The 16365-nt window shown below is 40.6% G+C and overlaps 1 protein-coding gene across 1 annotated transcript in view; it reads right to left on the bottom strand.

The window, feature by feature from the left end:
• MYOF (myoferlin) overlaps window positions 1-16365 on the bottom strand; it is a 139345-nt gene that overhangs the window by 25831 nt on the left and 97149 nt on the right. Inside the window, exons 34-42 of the mRNA XM_023531470.1 lie at window positions 14590-14667; window positions 12203-12384; window positions 11952-12110; window positions 11728-11826; window positions 10636-10797; window positions 8516-8681; window positions 5462-5538; window positions 2088-2099; window positions 731-829 (exon numbers count right to left, since the gene is read on the bottom strand). Of these exons, the coding sequence (XP_023387238.1) occupies window positions 731-829; window positions 2088-2099; window positions 5462-5538; window positions 8516-8681; window positions 10636-10797; window positions 11728-11826; window positions 11952-12110; window positions 12203-12384; window positions 14590-14667 (1034 nt within the window). The remainder of the gene's footprint in view (window positions 1-730; window positions 830-2087; window positions 2100-5461; window positions 5539-8515; window positions 8682-10635; window positions 10798-11727; window positions 11827-11951; window positions 12111-12202; window positions 12385-14589; window positions 14668-16365) is intronic.

Genomic DNA, 16365 nt, shown 5'->3' with positions numbered 1-16365 from the left:
GATTTGATACTGGTGTCTCTTAAGCTGTATTGAGTTGTTATGACAATAACATGAAAGGATGTGGGTTTTTCCACTTCGGAGGGGAAAATCATTTTAATGGCTAGATATTTTTCTTTTTAAGTTTTTTTCTCCTATTAGTCTGAAAAGTTTAGCATTTGCTTCTACTTGAGTGCGTTACAGTCTGAAAAATGGAATGAAGAAATGGAAAGCTCAACACTTAAGAGAAAGATCACAGACAGTCAGACCTGCCCAGCTCATAGCTTGTCTTCCTCCTAGACGCACATGCTGTGGTTGTGATTATATGTTGCATATACGTAACAGAATCAACTTTTTAGCTAGTGAAACTGATGCCCATTTGGAGGACAGAATGAAGCATGTTAACATTTTATGCTTTTCTTCAAAAACACCATGACTTTTAGGTCTTTTTGGGTCAGATTGGACAATTGTTGGCCTAATTAGTGTGGTACCAACCCATTTCCAATCCTCTGCCACAAGCGCGCAAGCCTCAAAGTGGTAGTCATGTAACCATAGTCAAAAGCTGTCCTCAAGCCCCTAGAATCTTGGTAAAGCCAAAACCTATTGCAAGGAGGGCTCACCAGGAGGCCAAAAGTGCTCCTGGCTCCTCCCCATCAGCACCCACCACTGGACCTTTCAGCCTTTTACTTAGCATTGTCTGTGGCCAGTTTTAGTGAATGTTGATCATCATCCACAGCAGCATAGGCCCAGGTACCTTGAGTTTGGAATAGCCTTTCTGAAGATATTGTCCACATTTTTCAAGTTCCCCCGTGGAAGCATAAAATTTACTCCACCAGTCAATGATTTCTTCCTCCTAAAAAAGAGTCAAGATGAAAAAATCTTTAGTAATGGCCTTGATTTCCAGTCAATGCAAGAAAATCCATCCGTAATAGGTAAGAGAAGCAGGTGCTTCTGAACCCGAAACAAGTAAGATTATATGACTTTTGTTTACATGCGCAGTGGATAAAGCATTCATGATTCTTCTACCCAGAAGCTGGAGATGAAATGATCCTTGGCTAATGAAATGTGTTTGGCTTTAATGCTCCCAGGTATACTAGATGATTTTCGTACATCCTACAGACACAATCTATTTATTTGTCTGTTTTTACTTTTTTATCCTCTTGACTTGACAGTTACATATACAGATAACAGATTAAAGTAAAACCTCCAGTATATTTTCTACTATTTCATTTCCTTAACCCTTTAGCCAGCAATGCCTTGTAAAACAAAGCTCACTAAGCTAAGAGTTGGAAAAACTGGTTCTAATCCAAGTTCCATCCCGTATGTTACAAGCCATACCAGTTTGAGCAAGTTGTTTAACGTCATCGAGCATCAATTTCTTCACCCACTGAATGGGATAATAAGACTACCTGTCTCCATCTACTTCAGAGGTTTGTTTTGGAAATCAAGCGTCATGGAGAGAAAGAGCTTTGTAAATGATAAAATGTGAATCAAAGGTAAGGAGGCATTATGGTTCACTTGTGACTCCTAGCCTATCCTTGGAGATTCTGATTCAATCAGCCTACGGTGAGACCTGGGTGCCCAGTTCCTAAGTCCCTAGGCAATTCCAATGTGTAACCAGTGTTGAGAATCTCTGGTTTATCTGGGTGGTTCTTGGTTGGGCAGAAGGGACAGCATATCAGTGTCATTTGTGGAACATTCGAACTTCTGAAGGCTATTGTTTAGAGGAGGCTGCTATAAATCTCACTCAGATTTATAACAAGAATAGATCCTCATCAGGCCCACCAAATGCTTATTTTAATATACCTGGAAAAGAGTGATAATGCCAAAAATACAGAGTGTCACCTGCAACATAGCTTCCTATTCAGTCTGGGGGGAAGGAAGAAGGAACACTTAAGCTATTTTTTATCTGCACAGTATATGTAATCTCACACACACATACACACATACACACACACACACACACACACACACACACACACACACAGAGTTATTTCTTCTTCATGGGTCGGTAACCTGACCCTAGATTTAAAAAAATTTTCTTTAGGAAAATTTTCTTATGGAAGAAAATACATGCATATTAAATCTAACAAAATGAGTACAACAGTTACCTTTTCTGTCAGCTGCTCATCACACGTATGAGCAGAAGAGGCAAACCATAAACAGGTCACACAGATACGGAGATCCCATGAGCATTAGGGTTAAAGAGAAAGAGAGAAGGAGAAATTACTTCTCATGCATGCTTTATGTGATCAACTCTTTAATGGACTATTTGAGTTATTTAATTCAAGATGATCTCATAATTAAACAGACCCCATTGGTTTCTTCTCTGAAAACGTGCAAAAGAGTTATAAACAGTGTTAAAATGAAAGGCTCAGAGGGAGCCACCCATGTCCCATGTTTTCAATGGAGTTAGAGGATCTCACTGTCACCTGCACAGCGGTCATGTAGGAGAGGCGGTGCAGCTACTCACCTCCCTGTCTCAAACCTTTTGAGCATGTGCCCAACTTGGCCTAATTCTTATCCCTTCAAAAACTCCTGTCATAATGTATTCATTTCTGGCATGATCACAATATCATCTTGTAACTACCTTTTCTTGGTTTTCCACTGTGCCTACGTTATAGCACCAAATACACACTCATTCATCAAAATTGCTCTAAGATGTCAAGTCTCTCATTGGTCAAATACTTCCATTTGAGTTTCTGCATGGAGAATCTACCTCTGATCTCAGGGCACATCCAAGAGATGAGAGAACAGGTTGCTAGGATGTGTGGGCTTGAGTTTTCCCTTGGTACCTGCTGGAACATTAGCTAAGCTTGCCCTTGGGGACAGTTTGAAGGATTGCTATTCAGACGTCCTCTCTGAAACCCTAACTTCAAGTTCATGTCTATTGGGAGGAGAGAACAATGCCTCATGACAGGTGCTCCCTGTATCTTCTGTGTAGTGTGGCCATGGGGCTTCTTATAGAATGCCCCTTGGTATTTTCTGGATTGACTTTTGTTCAGCACACAGAATTGCCAAGAGAAGCAGAGAGTCAGATAGATATAACATGTCTTTCTATTAGATTCATACCAAAGCAGGATTAAGGGTTAAATCATTGTAGTCAAATTGAGATTTTGGAGAGAGGGATTTTATGCCCAAAGCACTTTCACATTTTGTATGGTTCCTGAATTCAGATTTTTAGTCTGTTTATTCACATCATTTTCAGCTATTCGAAATCATTTTAAAGAAGAGAGCAGTTCATGATTTAAAAGGCATTATTCAAAACAAACTGCTGATTTAAAAGTTTAAGGTTAATATGGGAGAATTTATTCACTTCCTCTTGCTCATTAGTTCATATGAAAAGTAACTGGAGCAATTAAAGTAACTTGCTTTATCATTTCCAAATGCTCTTCGGCTTAAAACAATCACATTTCTTTAAAGATTGTCTTTCACTCCAAAATCTACTAAGAGAAAGAATTCAAAAGGGAATTCAAGTCTTTAGACCGAGGTCCCCGCAGTCCCCGGCAGCCTCATGCATTTTTTTCATACATACACGCACTGTCGTTGGAGAAACCATTTTGCCGAGTGCTGTTGACATACTGCTTAAGCACTGGAATTGGAAGGCAATTGTTGAAATGGCCATGTAGGAATGTCCATGTTATCTGGATAGCACTTCCTTACCGATTTGCCTCAAATACTTATTTCTCACTTTTCTCGTGGTAGCGCTGAGCCCCTTTGTTGAGAGCTCCCACAGGCATCGCAGGGTGTGGGTTCCAAAGCCATAGCCTCCAGCTCCCATCAACGGCAAAGTTAGTTTTGATCAATTTTCTCCATTTAAATCCATATAAAAGGATTGGATTGAGATAGTGGCAATATATGTACATCACACACACATTGCGCACACATGTAAAAATGCACACCACGCATACATGTGTGTTACATGTATGTGTGTTACATGTATACATGTATAAGACTGCATGTACATGTCATATAGGACATCAGCAAGCTTGTTATTGGCTCTTCCAAAGCTCAGCTTTGCTCATTTGACTTTGCTTAAATGTGCACTATCTTCCCGGGTGAACTGGTGGAATTAGTTTTTTTAGAGGAGAATTCAACCAGTCAACACAGTGTACTTTAACTGAGGGTTAGGAAAGCAAGCTGATCAAAGTCATTTATAATTCAGTGGGGTACTACCCACCGACCACTGCTACTACCATCCCCAGTGCTCCTAGGTTGCTGCTTAAATTCTAGATGTAAACTGAACTTTCACAATGTGTTGCTATAGTAACCTAGTCATCTGTTAACTATTGTTATAAAATGAATAAAGAATAGAGGCAGGGATTGGCTTTCTTATTCTTGGTCCCCGATACCTAGGGCTACTGAGTATGCAGCATGCACAAATAAGAACTGATTGACAATGGGAGGTAGAAAGGTTGAGGCAGATTATAGAGTGGGTTCCTTTTTCCTGCCTTTTTCCAGAGTGTTGTAAAAATGTATGTAAAGGACCTTAATAGAATTATACTTAAGTTCTCCCTAGGCTACTATTGTTTTATTGGAAAGATCTGGGGGGAGTTTACAAAGTGAACATAGTAGTTTTGCAAATTCGTTATTGTCATTTGTGACTGTGAAGGATTCTCGGAGAACAGAATCAAACACACTGCTAAACAGTGCTGGCCGTGGACATCATATTTATCATGGTCCAACTGTTGGTGAGTTTAACACAGTGGGAAGGAAGTGGATTTTTTTTTTAAGGCACTGTTTACGGACATAACACATTAAAATGCAATCATGTGCATTTTTTGGGCCAGTTTGCACACTAAAACATGCTGTGAAAGTCCATCATAAATGCCAACAGAAACAGGGAGATATTTGATGTTTTCTTTTTTCTGGGCTGAGACCCTGCCCTCCCCATTTCCTTCTTGTAGAATTGGCTGCAATGATTTTAAAAGAGGGTACTGAATGAGCATTTCCAACAATTTCTTGACTTCAAAACCACAGTAAATGTAAAAATCAGGGATATCCCATCCACTGACAAGTAAGGTCATTAAAAATCCATGACACTTCTGCTTCATGTAGGGAAAAAACTGTGGGCTACACACATGCCTCTTCGAAATGTTGCAATGCTGTAAAATTGCTCCTGAAATTTCTTATTCTAGCAAATGATATTACTCAGACCGTCCACACCAGTGATTCTCAGACATTGCCTGCATATTAGCATAACTAGGGGAGATTTTAAAATACACTGATGTCTAGGTCACTTTCAGAAGGTGGGACATGGGCCTGGGTATTATTTTAAGTATCCCAGGTAACTGAGAGTAGAGAACATTAGTCCACACAGTATCATTATAACTTTTGATGAGGGCGAGATTTAGATTCTTTACCTTGGTAAGTTGGTTTATTATTATTTTAATTGCATTGAATGGTTGTTTGACTAAAGTCATCCAATGCTTAGACACCTGGAAGATAAAACTGACATTATCGCATGATCAGTTCTGAAGCCTACCTTCGAAGCCAGTAATGGTTTGGTGTCTTCTATTTCGATAATGACATCCCGGCAGGGTGGGGTAGACATAAAGGAGGCTGCAAGACAATTTCATAATCTTATATACTTACAAAAATACAGTGGTGAATATTCCAAGTTCAATTTTAACAGCCACAGAGTGGATGGTAGATTTTACTTCTGGATGAGACTACTGAATGGAGATGACCACATTTGAATATAGGAAATAACCCAATAGTTCATCACTTTTCCCAAAATATGATACGGTTTTAGATATTTTTAGGGGACTATAGGGCCCATTTTTCTTTTGTCTTGGACAATTAGCCTAGTGCCTATATACAGGAAATGCTCAAAAAAGAATTGTGTCAATACTTGTCTTTAGAGATGTGTGAGTGGGGGTGGTGTGGGCGAAGATCTACATCTAAAGGAGCCTCCTTTTCTTGGAGTCTGTTTTAAGACAGAGAAAAGCAAAGAAGGATGATAAATAGCTGCATGTTTCAGGTCTGAAGTTGCGTTGGCTCACACTCCCTGACTTTATATAATTTCCAGAATATTTGTGGCTCTGGATTTTGGGGTTAGAGCAAGGGCTCGGGAGCAGCCCCTGGGCTCACCAGGTTTGGTTCAGCTAAAGGGGTGCCAAAGCCTCAGCCTAGGGAGGGGTTGAGGCTGAGAGTTACATCTACCATTCACGGAACAGGCATCGGGCAGCCAGACATCCAACAGGAGGCCAGAACCCAGACCGGGCAAACTCTGCCAAGCTGAAAGAACTTTCTGTTTAACACACCCAGGCAATTGACATATGGGACATAAAAGACACATTTTCTAGGCACCTACCATGTGCCAGACATTGGGCTAAACCCTTTATCTTCATGATCTTGTTTAATTCCTTAAAAATCCTATAGAATATGTACCATTATCTCTCTTACAAAGATTGAAAAACAAACAGGCTAAGAGAAAGCAAGTCACTTGCTTCAGGTTAAACAAATAGAAGTAAGTGAAAATGAGTAATCTAGGTCTGTCTGACTCCAAAACTTGTATTTTAAATATACCAGAGCCCAGAGCAGGGTAAACATTCAATAAATGTCGGAGGATGATCAGGAAGACATTGGGCTGGCAGGAGAGACTGACATTTATTGAGCATCTATGATATACCAGTTGCTATGCTAGGTTGTTGTATAGTCATGTGGCAACCCTTCCCCAATCTATCAGCAGTCTCCTCACTTCCAAGATAGCTCCCCACAACTCCTGACAACTGCAACAACACAGAAAGTGACAGCCAGATGGGCAGGCATGCAGGAACACAACTGTATGTAAATTCCTTCTTATAATATCAGTTCTCCACTTTACCATCCTCATGCAAACAAAGCCTCAGGGACAGGGGGAAAAAGTTATTCTCTGTGCTTCCAGCATTAGGCCAACCAAGTAGTTCCACAACTCTTACCCTGGCAATGGTTTTAAAACAGTACCAGAGGGATCCAAAATAATAGATTCTGGTTTTGAGAACATTATGTTCCCCACACTTCTTAAGGATTTTCCTCTATAGGGGCTCTCTGAAACCTTGATCATACTTTACATTAATTAGGTAGAAACATTAACCAGGAGACCTCTGCCCTGGGCCCAACCTGCCCCCAAGCAATAGACACAAACAGGCCCACACAAGCAATTCTGGAGCTGGAGAAAGTTTGCAGCATTTGTCCCTTCCTAATGGGTTCACATACTCATATCGAAGGATTTTCTCTCTTGAAAGCAGTTGAAAAAAACACTAGGAAATGGTACTTCTCTCCATTTAGTAACCCCAAATGAAACAAGGCTGCAGTTACATTAATCCTAGTTGTTACAAAAATGTTGCTATTTTAGGCACCATCCATTCAGCACAAAATTTCTTTGCCTGAAAAATTTATGGATAAACACATGTAGGGTTTGGTCAAGTGTGACTGTAGATTTCATTTTTTCCTCTTCTCTGAATCAGGGATACAGTGTACTCAGACCCACACAATAGATGACTGTCAGAGGCTCTGTAATAGCAATATCAAACCTTATGGAAGATTAAATAGAACTGGTTAGTGGCACAGCTGCTTAAACAGAAGACATCTGCTCAGTCTTGAGGCTACCAATGATCAGCTAAATGAGTGCCAATTCTCCATGGCCAGGGGCCCTGGGATCTTGTTCACTGATGCCACTCAGTCCCTAGCCCTTACCCCAGTCTCTGGCACATGCTAAGCTAAAAACAAGTCATTACCAAATGAACAACAGCAAAACACTCTTCATTAACTATTATTTATTACGGAACTCTAAGGTAAGTATCACACCTCACTCTATCATTTACCTATTAATTATGTGATCTAAGGCAAGTCATTTAAACTCAGTAGGTATTATTTTTTCCTTGATGGATGACAATGAAATATCTTTCAAGTTACATCACAACTTTATGATGCGTTAGTGAGGTGGGACAACAGATAGAAAGCAACTTAAAATAAAGAGCCTCCCCGACAATGCTCACAGGGTGGGGTGGGGGAGGGCCCTGTATATCCCCATCACAATATTGATCACACCAGACAGCAATCGCCCATTTTCTTGTTTGTCGGCTGGACTATATGAAAAGTTCATGAAGCAATGAACATTTCTGAAAAAGAAGTCTTATGTTCATCCAGATGCAGGGTACCTCAGAAGGTAATAGCTTGAACATAGGACATAAAGGAGGGGAGAGAAGACATTTATTTTCTAAGCACCTGCCTTAAGCCAAGCAGTGGGCTAAGCCTTTTACATTCATGATTTCATTTAATCTCTTAATAATACGGTAAAATATGTACCATTATCCCCATTATAAAGATTTAAAAAACGAATGAAGACTAAGAGAAAGCAAGTCTCTTAGGCTAATATTCAAGTCTAGCTCTGCCACTTATTAACTATGTTACCTTGGGAAAGTTATATAGCTGACTGTAAATCAAACCATTTCCTCATCTGCCAAGTCTGGACAATAAATATTTACTTTGAGAAGGTTTGTAAAGATTCAGTCTAATCATGTGTGAAAATGATATTTATAGACTTGCATTTTACCTTTGAGTTGTGGCACAATATCCTCCTTTCCCGCATAAGGGTCACAGCGAAAGCGGTCCAGATGGTCAATGGTGCACTGGCCAACGACCGGCTTCCGCCCAAACTGCCTGTGGTCGACGACCTTGATCACCAGTGGAGGCATGTACAATTCCTCCTTGGGCAAGAACTGGGGGGGTCACAGAGGTAAGTATCATTACTCTGTACAAGACCTGACAAGAGCGGCTTTGCCAACAAACACCCAAAGGACCAGCTCAGGTTCTTTTCGCCCATTTGGCATAGCCCAGGAGGCTCACACTAAGTAGTTCAGTAATTTACTTGCTAGGCGAGGACCGCAATGCTTTAAGGCATGAGCTCTGAGCCAGATTACCCGGCTTAAATCCTGGCTCTGCCATTAAGAAATGCATGACCTTAGGGAACTTTTCTATGCCCTAGTTATCACCTCAAAAATAGTAGGGTTGTTGTATTAACGCATGTGAAGTGCTTAGAATAGTACCTTAGTACCTGGCTCTGCTCTGTAACAGGATACGGAGCTGCAATTTAGAAATGATTGAGCTAAAACTGAATCTTCAAAGGAAATAACTGTGGCTTGGGAGTCTTTTAGCCCTGGAAGTTCAGTGCCAAAATGGGATGCTCAGTTTTCCTTGATGCTTCCCTGTTCCTCCACATGGAATTTGGTGACTTCGGTGACGTTGCCTAACTGGGGAATCATGGGCTGGACTCGGGGCCTGCCTGCGGAGTGGTGCACGTGAACTTCCATCGCTGGCCTTGCACAGGAGTAGAAGCTGGTGGCTTTCCTCACCTCTGCTGGCCGAAGCTAGATTCCAGACTAGAACTTGGGAGGTGAGAAGGGGTTCGGGAGTGGACAAGGATGGGTGGAGAGTGGCCCAGGGGCAACCACTTTGGGGTTCTGGTTCGGAGCATCCAGGTGACGTTCCATCTGCACTGCTGTAGGGGAAGAGCATGAGCTATGGAGTTGGAGGGACCTAGGTCCAAACTCTGGCCACCCACTTGCTAACTGTGTCCTCTTGTGTGAATCACTTAACCTCTCGGCTTCTTCCAAAATGGGCATAAGAGAAGTGGAAATGGCTGTTCTGCAGGGTTAAAGACTAAATACAGCGAGTATGAATGCAGCTAGCACCAAACAGGAGCTGTTGTTGCTGTAGTCTTGACGTAGTCAGTCACCGCGGCACATAAGGTGTGGCCTGACACTTCACCCTGGACTTCAGTAAGCCATTTCTGCTTGCTAGGCCTCAGTTTCCTTGTCTCTAAAAGGAGAAGTTAAACGACAGGATTCTAGAGTTCAAGAGCAGGTGTGCTAGAGACACCAAATGACTTGGGTGAGAAAAGAAACTAGAAGGTTCTGAACTTTCTACCCTATCAAACTGAAGAAGTGCCTTTATTTTTATGTCTTTTATAGTAGAGTAAAAGAAAAGACAGATTTTTCTTTTTTAAAAAGGTAAGGATTGTGGAATGACTGGGTGACCTCTTCTTGTTCCAAAGCATTAAGGGGTTTAGGATAGGGGGCTATCAACTGGATCTGATGCTGTCACATTTCTAATGACCAGAGAGTAAATTCCATGCAACAAAGTGGATGTCATCCCAGGGGCACCTGGAAGTGGGGTGCAGTCATGGGTTGTTAGGGCATCACCCCATTGCCTCATACGGGTTCTTTCTCAATTGCCCCTTCCCCAGCCAGCCGGTCCCTATCCAGAGGGTTCTGTTCCATGTACACCCACAAGAGCGCAAGGGAGGGTTAACAGTCTGCCCTCAGGGCATTGACCAAGAGCCTGTAATAAATAGCCGAATGGATGGAAAGTATTGGAGGAATATGTTAGTATTGCTCATAGATATTTCTGTCACTGGTGTTGTTTGAAGCTTTAAGAAACCATCACTACGATTTAAGAATCTAAGGAGGAAAAGTCACTGACAAGTTGAATACAAGGCAGTTTTTCTATTTGTCATCGGATTTTGGAAATATATAAACTCTGTGTGTGTGCGTGTGTGTGTGTGTGTGTGTGTGTGTGTGTGTGTGTGTGTGCATGCGATGTGTATGTATTCATATTTCAAATAATATTCAGCTACTCAACACACATGGACTATACAGAGTCTTGATACTCTACCACTTTCATGAAGAGAACAGAACCTGGAAAGTTGGGTGTCTTCTTAAGGTTTTTGATCACCACTGATTCTACCCTCTCCCCTCCACACTCCACAATGAGACTGGGGGATGTGACAGAAGCCATCTGGTAGTTCTTCATATTTCTCAAGCCCCAAGCTAGAATCTAAGAAAACGATGTAAAGAGGAGGGAAGGACAATCAGTATATTAAAAATAATATTCAAAAGGGAAAATTCTCTCTTAATAACTGGTAAATTTTTTAAGAGTGCGGGTTTGCTTAAAACCTCTGAGAATATGATCCTAAAAGCCTGTAGGTCCTTCATCGAAAGCAGATTTGCCCCTTTCCTTCTCCTGCCTGAACTGCTGAAACAGCAGAGCAGTTGAGAGTGTAGGAATCAAATCCTGGCTGTGCCATATAATAGCGTGTGAATCCTACGTCTCATCTACAGACAGGACTGATAGTATTATCTCTCACAGGGTTATTTTGAGAACCAAGTGTAAACTTCTTAACTGTGTCTGACATGCAAGCTTTCAAAAATGATAGCTGTTGCTTAAAGCCATCTGCCTCAGACTTTGAGAACTCTTAGAAGACAGCCTGAGAACAGAGATCCCAAGGTAACAGCTGCGTGGCTGCACAGGGGGCATGTCCTCGGTAGTGGGCCGGGCACAAGCTGCCCAGTTAGCTCCATCCGCCCATCTCTGCTCCGATTGTCTGACATGTCAACATTTCCCATTATTCCTTTCCACCCTCCACCTCCGCCTCCCCCTTGGGTCCCCTCCTCTCTGCACACACAGGCATGCTGTTCTGAGTCTGTCTCCCCTCTCTCAGTTCTCCAGTTGACACGGAAAACTCAGAAATCTACCGGCTCCCTGTAAATGAGACCTCTAGATTCCCCCAGTAATGCTAGAATTGACCTGTTCTTATTGCTTTGCCAAGTCTTCTATTTCCATGAATATTTCGAAAGTTGAACAAATTCTATAGTAAGTTGGAGACGGCAAGATTCCATTTCCTGTATGAAATAGTCCAGTTCTACAGCCACATCCATTAGATTTCATTAACAAACAAACAAACAAAAAACACAGAGGGTGGCATACCTCAATAGCAGTGAGCTGAACCACAGGCCTGATGCCCTGGGGGACCATGTATAGATTTGGTGCCCTTTGTGAGGGAAGAATGGGAAGGTTGGAGCCATCCTGAGAAACAAACACGGAAATGTCAGTGCATCCCTTTAGTTCAAGTAAACAGTGCCTAGAGTTATTAGTAAGTGTTTTTAAGCAGCTACTCTGAAAGAACACATGGGTGAGAACTCAGCAAGCACCTTGTGCCTCAGAATCAACTCTGCAGTTACAAGGACGTCCCCACAGGCCTTGTCTCCATTCATTACTGGGTACCAAAGAAGTTTGGGTGTGATGTCCATTTCTGAGTTTAGTTTCACGATAGGAGAGCACATGCTTCGTCCTAAAAATTCATCTTTGCCCTAGGGGAACAAACAATCTTTTAATTCCCTCATGACATTCCTACAAACCTCCATAATTCCCCAAGCCATCTTAGAAATTCTAAACTACCTACCACTTGGTCATTGTCAAAAAGCTCAATGATCACTTTGGGTGGGTTCTGTAGGACTGTTTGGGGTTCCCCATAGATTTCAACTTCATCAAATATAATCGTTTGGTCCCATGTGGGATTCAGAGTGGAATGGATGATCTCAGTAGTTTTACTTCGATGGAGGAAGGAGACGTGAGCATATGGATCTATGAGAGAAAGAAAGAATAACAGTGGGACGATGGCCAAAGTCTGAAACCATAAAACTCCTAGAAGAAAACATAAGGAGGAAGCTCCCTGACATTGGCTGGACAATGACTTCTTAAATTTGACACTAAAAACAAAGGCGATAAAAGCTAAAATAAACAAGTGGGCCTACATCAAACTAAAAAGCTGCTGCACAACAAAGGAGACCATCAAAAAAAATGAAAAGGCTACCTATGGATGTGTGGATAAAGAAGACACACACACGCATGCGCGCACACACACACACACACAAACACACACACACACAAGGGAAGATAATTCAGCCTTTAAAAAAGGTAAATCCTGCCATTTTTGACAACATGGACAAGCCTGGAGGACATTATGCTAAGTGAAATAAGCCAGTCAGAGAAAGACAAATACTACACAAATATCACTTACATGTGGGATCTCCCACAAAAAGTCAAACTTATGGAAACAGAGAGTAGAATAGTGGTTGCCAGGGGCTGTGTGAAGGGGAACATGGGAGAGATTAGTAAGAGAGTACAAATTTCAGTTAAAAGCTAAATAAGGTCTGAAGATCTAATGTATAACATGGTGACTGTTATTGACAAAACTATATTGTATAATCGAAATTTGCTAAGAGAGTAGAACTTAAGTGTCTTTTCACATATATAAAAAAGATAAACATGTGAGGTGGTGGATGTGTTAGCTCAATTGTGGGGATCCTTTCACAATGTATATATATATATCTCAAATCATCACACTGTACACTTTATAACTTTTTCAATTATCCCTCGATAAAGCTGAAAAAAGATATGGAAAAGAAAGCAATCCATTTCTTCTCCATGCTAAATAATTTTACCAAAACTTTTTGCAATTGCCTGGAGCTGACCTACCTGAGAAAGAACCTAAAATCTTACCTAAAGCTGTTTTGCATAAGCCAAAGGGTGCTTGGTTTTTAACATGGTGACATCATATGAATGGGACTCTGCTTTTGCTCCAATGATATGTCTTATATCTCAAACTGCAAGGAATGTACTTTGAGTTTTATTCAACTTTAATCGAGAATTTTTTTTTTTTGAGTACACGAAGTTATCTTTATTACTCATCGCATCAAAAGAAACATGCAATCTACGACTTCTGATGTAAGCCCTGTTAGATCCCAGTTTCCAGGAAAGCCTAAAGGATCACATTATATAAAGTCATAATAATTTCTTGCTTGTATGTCCCTTTTATGGCTCTTGTGTCACTTTTGTTTCAAAAGACAGCACGTGAGGCTCTTAATAAGATGCTAACTTTGACTTTCAATGATTGAGTGCCCCCTGGTGGTGAATATTTGAAACTGTCTTCAAAAACCATTTTGGAGATGTGTACTATGGAGATAACTTCGCTCTAATTTGTAAGAAAAGGAAATCATTCACATGTGCTTGGAAGACACCTCACAACTGAGGTGAGCACGCTGGAGTGTCAGGCAACTGCTTTAAGAGTTATTTTCATAGAAGGCTCAGAGAAGCTCTGCCGGCCTTCAGGTCCTAAAGTGGAATGCTCCCCAAACATTCATGGTCCCACAAGCAACTGCACAAATCCCCAGGCGGCAGGTCCTGACCAACACACCTCCCCCACCAACAGCCTTTCCCTAAGAACCAGTCTAAAGGCGACAGAACTATCTGGGGTTTCAGTGTGAGGGGTGATGAAGCCTCATGGTTTTATGGTGCCGGGAATTTGGGGAGCAGGCAGCAAAGAAGGTTAAGATGGACTCCAAACTGCTTCAGGCCTGTGCTATACGTGAACTTGTGACCTTTGGGTCAATTTGAGAGAACTACAAATATATATAATCTTAATTTACCAATAAATCCAAGAGTCTCGGGCATATATATATATATATATAGCTCTGTGTAAAACAGAGAGCAGAAACTACTTTTCTTCTTTGTGCTTTTTATTACTCAATCCATTAATGATTATTAGTGTTAAAAGATCATGTATGTTCTGTGTGTCTCGAGCACCCAGCCACAGTGCTTGACATTCTATTCAGTGCTTATTGATCTAATGACTGAGCAATTCATTTTACGCATATCAAGTGAATTCAATACGGAAATGCTTTTTGTTGTTGTTAGAAATAACTGAAAGCATCCACTTGAGGAAAAGTAGGATCAGGCTAGCCTGCTATGTAATTCCATGTGCAATGGAGATTTTTTTTCCCCCTTTACCTGAAAAGCTATCCTTGTCTAAAGCCATGAGGTTTCTGGCTTGGTAGATATAGCAGCGCAGGTGGTAAATGTAGACTCCTAAAAAGAACGGAATGGAGATTACTTACAAGAAACATAACACTGTAAAATGGTATTTTCCTGGAATATGTGGAGAGAATACATGTTTCAGATAAATGAGTCACCCAAATCTACTTCTCCACAGTAAAGAACACATATAATGGTCATGATGAGTCCTCCCAAAGTAGTTCTGTTTCCTGTAAAATGAAACTTATTTAAAAGATACTACAGTAAGCTCAGTGCAAGTGTGTCAACCAGAATATTGTTCCTAGTGTCAACTACCTAGATTTAGGGTACTGCTTGTCATCACTGACCTTTAAAATAAAACTGGGTTCCAAGAACTACAGAAATAAGGCTATTTATACTATTTTAACACCAGATCTAGGCAACAGTTATTTGTTAAAAGTTTCTTTGATATTTCAAAATCTTTATACTTCTTATCTTATTATACTCATACATATACATCTCCACCCCATTCAACACCCCTCCCCCCCGCCCACATGCACATGAACACATGATTTGAGAGCACTATGGTTCACTGCATAGATTTTGGGGACCAGGTAAGTTGAAATCTTGTCTCTAGTTCTTATAAGCTGTAAGACCTCAGGCAAGTTACTTAATCCTTCTGTACCTCGGCTTCCTCATCTGTAAAATACGAACAAAAAATAGCATCTACCTTCTAGGGTTATTATCAGGATTAAATGAGTTAATATATGTACGGTGCCTGGCATATGCTAAGACCTATAAAACTATTTGCTATTACTATTACAGAGTAGGTATGCCTCATTTCAAAATTCCTGAAGGTTATCATTGAAACCAACTTCTACTTAACTTTTTGAATCTTTTTTTTCTAGTTAAAAAAAAAATAATAATCTTATTTTGGAAGGGGGTCTTAATAGATAGAATGAGTATATATTGGACAGAGTATGTTAGAATTAATAATTTGACCACCTTCTACCCCCAAAATGATTTTTAAAGCTATATTTTAAAAATTCTTCTTCATCAAGCAATGAAAAGGAAAGTACATTTTTATTACATTTGGTGACTTGAAGATTTTTTTTTGAGAAAAAGTCGTAATATCAGAATACACAAATTCATGTTTAAAACTTACTGTCAAAATTACAGGAAACAATGGGAGTGTTTGCTCCAAATACAGTGGTGGCACTGTGCTTCTGTTTTTCCATGCTTTTTTCATCTCCATCCTCACTAGTATCTGCACCCTACGAGGGAGAAAAATCAATTAAACATGCCCAAAAGTAAAGAGGCAAGAATTACAAACACACGGAATGGTGGCTGTCAAAAGAAGAGTTTTTTAATCCAATCGTTTCATTTTCAGAGCTGAATACAGCTCAGGACAGTGACTTCCCCCAAGGCCACTTAGCTGGAAAGTCATAGAATAGGAAGTTGAAGCCAGACCTTTTATCTCAAGTCCAGGTTTACCAAACCCTGTCATTGAAAGAAAAACAGAAACGGTAAATAAGGGGATTAAAAGGATAAGACGAGGAAGAGAAAGAGCAGCAGGAGAAGAACACAGCAGGGTCAGGATGCAAAAATCTAAAAACAGGCTGTGTTCGAAAATGGCTGTGTTCCTGACGACCACATTGTTTTAGATCGGCCACCATCATTTTCTCATTTATTCATTCCAACTCTCTGTGTTTTTCCTCCCTGCCTTCTTTATTGTACTTCCATATGAATTGTTTTTTTTTTTTTTAATTCCAT

The sequence above is a fragment of the Pteropus vampyrus genome, unplaced genomic scaffold (genome assembly GCF_000151845.1).
Source record: "Pteropus vampyrus isolate Shadow unplaced genomic scaffold, Pvam_2.0 Scaffold68, whole genome shotgun sequence".
Classification (NCBI taxonomy): domain Eukaryota; kingdom Metazoa; phylum Chordata; class Mammalia; order Chiroptera; family Pteropodidae; genus Pteropus; species Pteropus vampyrus.
This window is presented reverse-complemented; position numbering and strand designations above follow the sequence as displayed.